General features: G+C 35.0%; 1 protein-coding gene across 1 annotated transcript; it reads left to right on the top strand.

Annotated features, from left to right (window-relative positions):
* Window positions 1-483: 483 nt before the first annotated feature.
* LOC114099992 (olfactory receptor 5B17-like) lies at window positions 484-1433 on the top strand. The gene is given in 2 exon segments (XM_027944578.2): window positions 484-972; window positions 975-1433. Coding segments are annotated over 2 exon segments (945 nt in total). The 5' UTR covers window positions 484-486.
* The last annotated feature ends 838 nt before the right edge of the window (window positions 1434-2271 follow it).

Raw genomic sequence — 2271 nt, forward strand, 5'->3', positions numbered from 1 at the left:
AATGTTCCAAAGGATAGGATGCTAAATAATAGGAAATTGTAGTGAGGGGTGAATGAGTGTTTTCAAATGTCTTAAATAACTATTAAAATTTTTTAAATTCTGGACTAATGTACTTCAAAAAAATTTTTTAAAAAAATTAAAGTTGAAGCTTTCCACCAAAATAGATATGCAGGCTAAAGTAACTTCAAAAATATGATACCTCACCATTGATATCTGTGACTCAACTATTCAACTAAACAAATTAACAAATTGGGAAGACAATCGTGAAGACCCTTACTCTTCAAAATCAAATAATTGTTTAGATAAATTGTCCACTACATTGTATGATCATGCCAACACTTCAGATCTAGAGAATACTGAAAAATATGATTATCATAATAAAGTAATACTTACACTTTTCCATTTCTGCTCAACTAAGTTTTGCTCTTCAAAAACCAAAATTTTCCTCTTTGCTACACAGCACCTGGTGGTTCTAACGTACCACCCATGGAGAATAACACAGAGGTGAGGGAGTTCATCCTGCTGGGACTGACCAGCGCCCCACAACTGCAGCTTCCCCTTTTCATACTGTTCACTGTCGTCTACCTCATCACTCTGGTGGGGAACCTGGGGATGATCACATTGATCCTGCTGGACTCCCGCCTCCACACCCCCATGTACTTTTTCCTCAGTAATCTGTCTCTGGTGGACTTTTGTTCCTCCTCAGCTGTCACTCCCAAGGTCATGGCTGGCTTGCTGATGGAAGACAAGGTCATCTCCTACAATGCTTGTGCTGCTCAGATGTTCTTTTTTGCACTCTTTGCCACTGTAGAAAATTACCTTCTGACCACAATGGCCTATGACCGCTATGCAGCAGTGTGCAAGCCCCTGCATTACTCCACCACCATGACAAACACTGTGTGCACTCGTCTGGCCATAGGCTGCTATGCCATTGGTTTGCTGAATGCTTCTGTGCAAACTGGAGACACGTTCTGCCTCTCTCTTTCTGTATGACCAATGTGGTCCATCACTTCTTCTGTGATATTCCCGCTGTCTTGACTCTAACTTGCTCTGATAAACACATTGCCGAACTGATTCTTGTTCTTATGTCAACTTTTAATGTCATTTTTGCTTTTCTTGTTATCTTGATTTCCTACCTGTTCATATTCATCACCATTTTGAAGATGCACTCAGGTAAGGGATACCAGAAGGCTTTATCCACCTGTGCTTCTCACCTCATTGCAGTTTCTATTTTTTATGGGACCGTCATCATCATGTATTTACAGCGGAGCTCCAGTCACTCCATGGACACTGACAAAATTGCATCTGTGTTCTACACTATGGTCATCCCCATGCTGAACCCTGTGGTCTACAGCCTGAGGAACAAGGAGGTCAAGAGTGCACTCAAGAAGGTTGTTAAAAAGGCAAAATCTTCTCTAGGTTTAGTTCTTTAATGATGTAAAACCCACAGAAAGTTATTTCTTCCCTCTTATAATTACTGTATGCAGTAATCCAATGTTAAATACTTTGTGATATATAGAAAAACATCATCTAATATTATTTCTTTAGTTCAAAAACAGTTCCAAGTATCCACAAATTTGAAAATATAATTATTTTAATGAAGTTCTATGAAGTATGTGTTTTGTCACATTTTATCCCGATATAAATAATTACTTTATCTTAATAAAATCTCAGTAACCACTGAGTTATTCGGTATTAGAAAGCCTATTCCCATGACTATTTCTAAAATGATGAATGCATCTGTGTTCTATACTGTGGTTGTTCCTATTTTTTTAGAATTAAAGGCAAAAAAGATAAAACTATTATACCTTGTTAAATAAATTTGAGATAGCAGGAACTTTTTTATATAAATCATAAACAATCAACTGAAAATTATTAGAATTAATAAATGAAATAATCAAAATTTCAAGGTAGAAGATCAGTATACAAAATTTAATGGTATTTGTATATATAAGCAGTTAATAATCTGAAAGTAAAATTAATAGAATTCCACTTAAAAACATTAAAATTAATGAAAAGATCATGGGGAAAAACAGCAAACATGATTTTTTTCAGGTATCCTTGAGGGTTTTATTTTTATACATTTTGGAGGCAAAATAAAAATTTTTATTTTTCTTATTCTTAATTGATCTAACAGATAACAACTTGTTCAGAACCATAGAAGCAACAATGTCTTCAATGACATGAGGTATTTTAACTATGTAATTAAATGGTAAAATGCATCATTTTGTGAAACATCATTTAAAATGTGCACATGTCATATGAATACAA

This window comes from Marmota flaviventris, chromosome 9 (genome assembly GCF_047511675.1).
Source record: "Marmota flaviventris isolate mMarFla1 chromosome 9, mMarFla1.hap1, whole genome shotgun sequence".
Taxonomy (NCBI): Eukaryota; Metazoa; Chordata; class Mammalia; order Rodentia; family Sciuridae; genus Marmota; species Marmota flaviventris.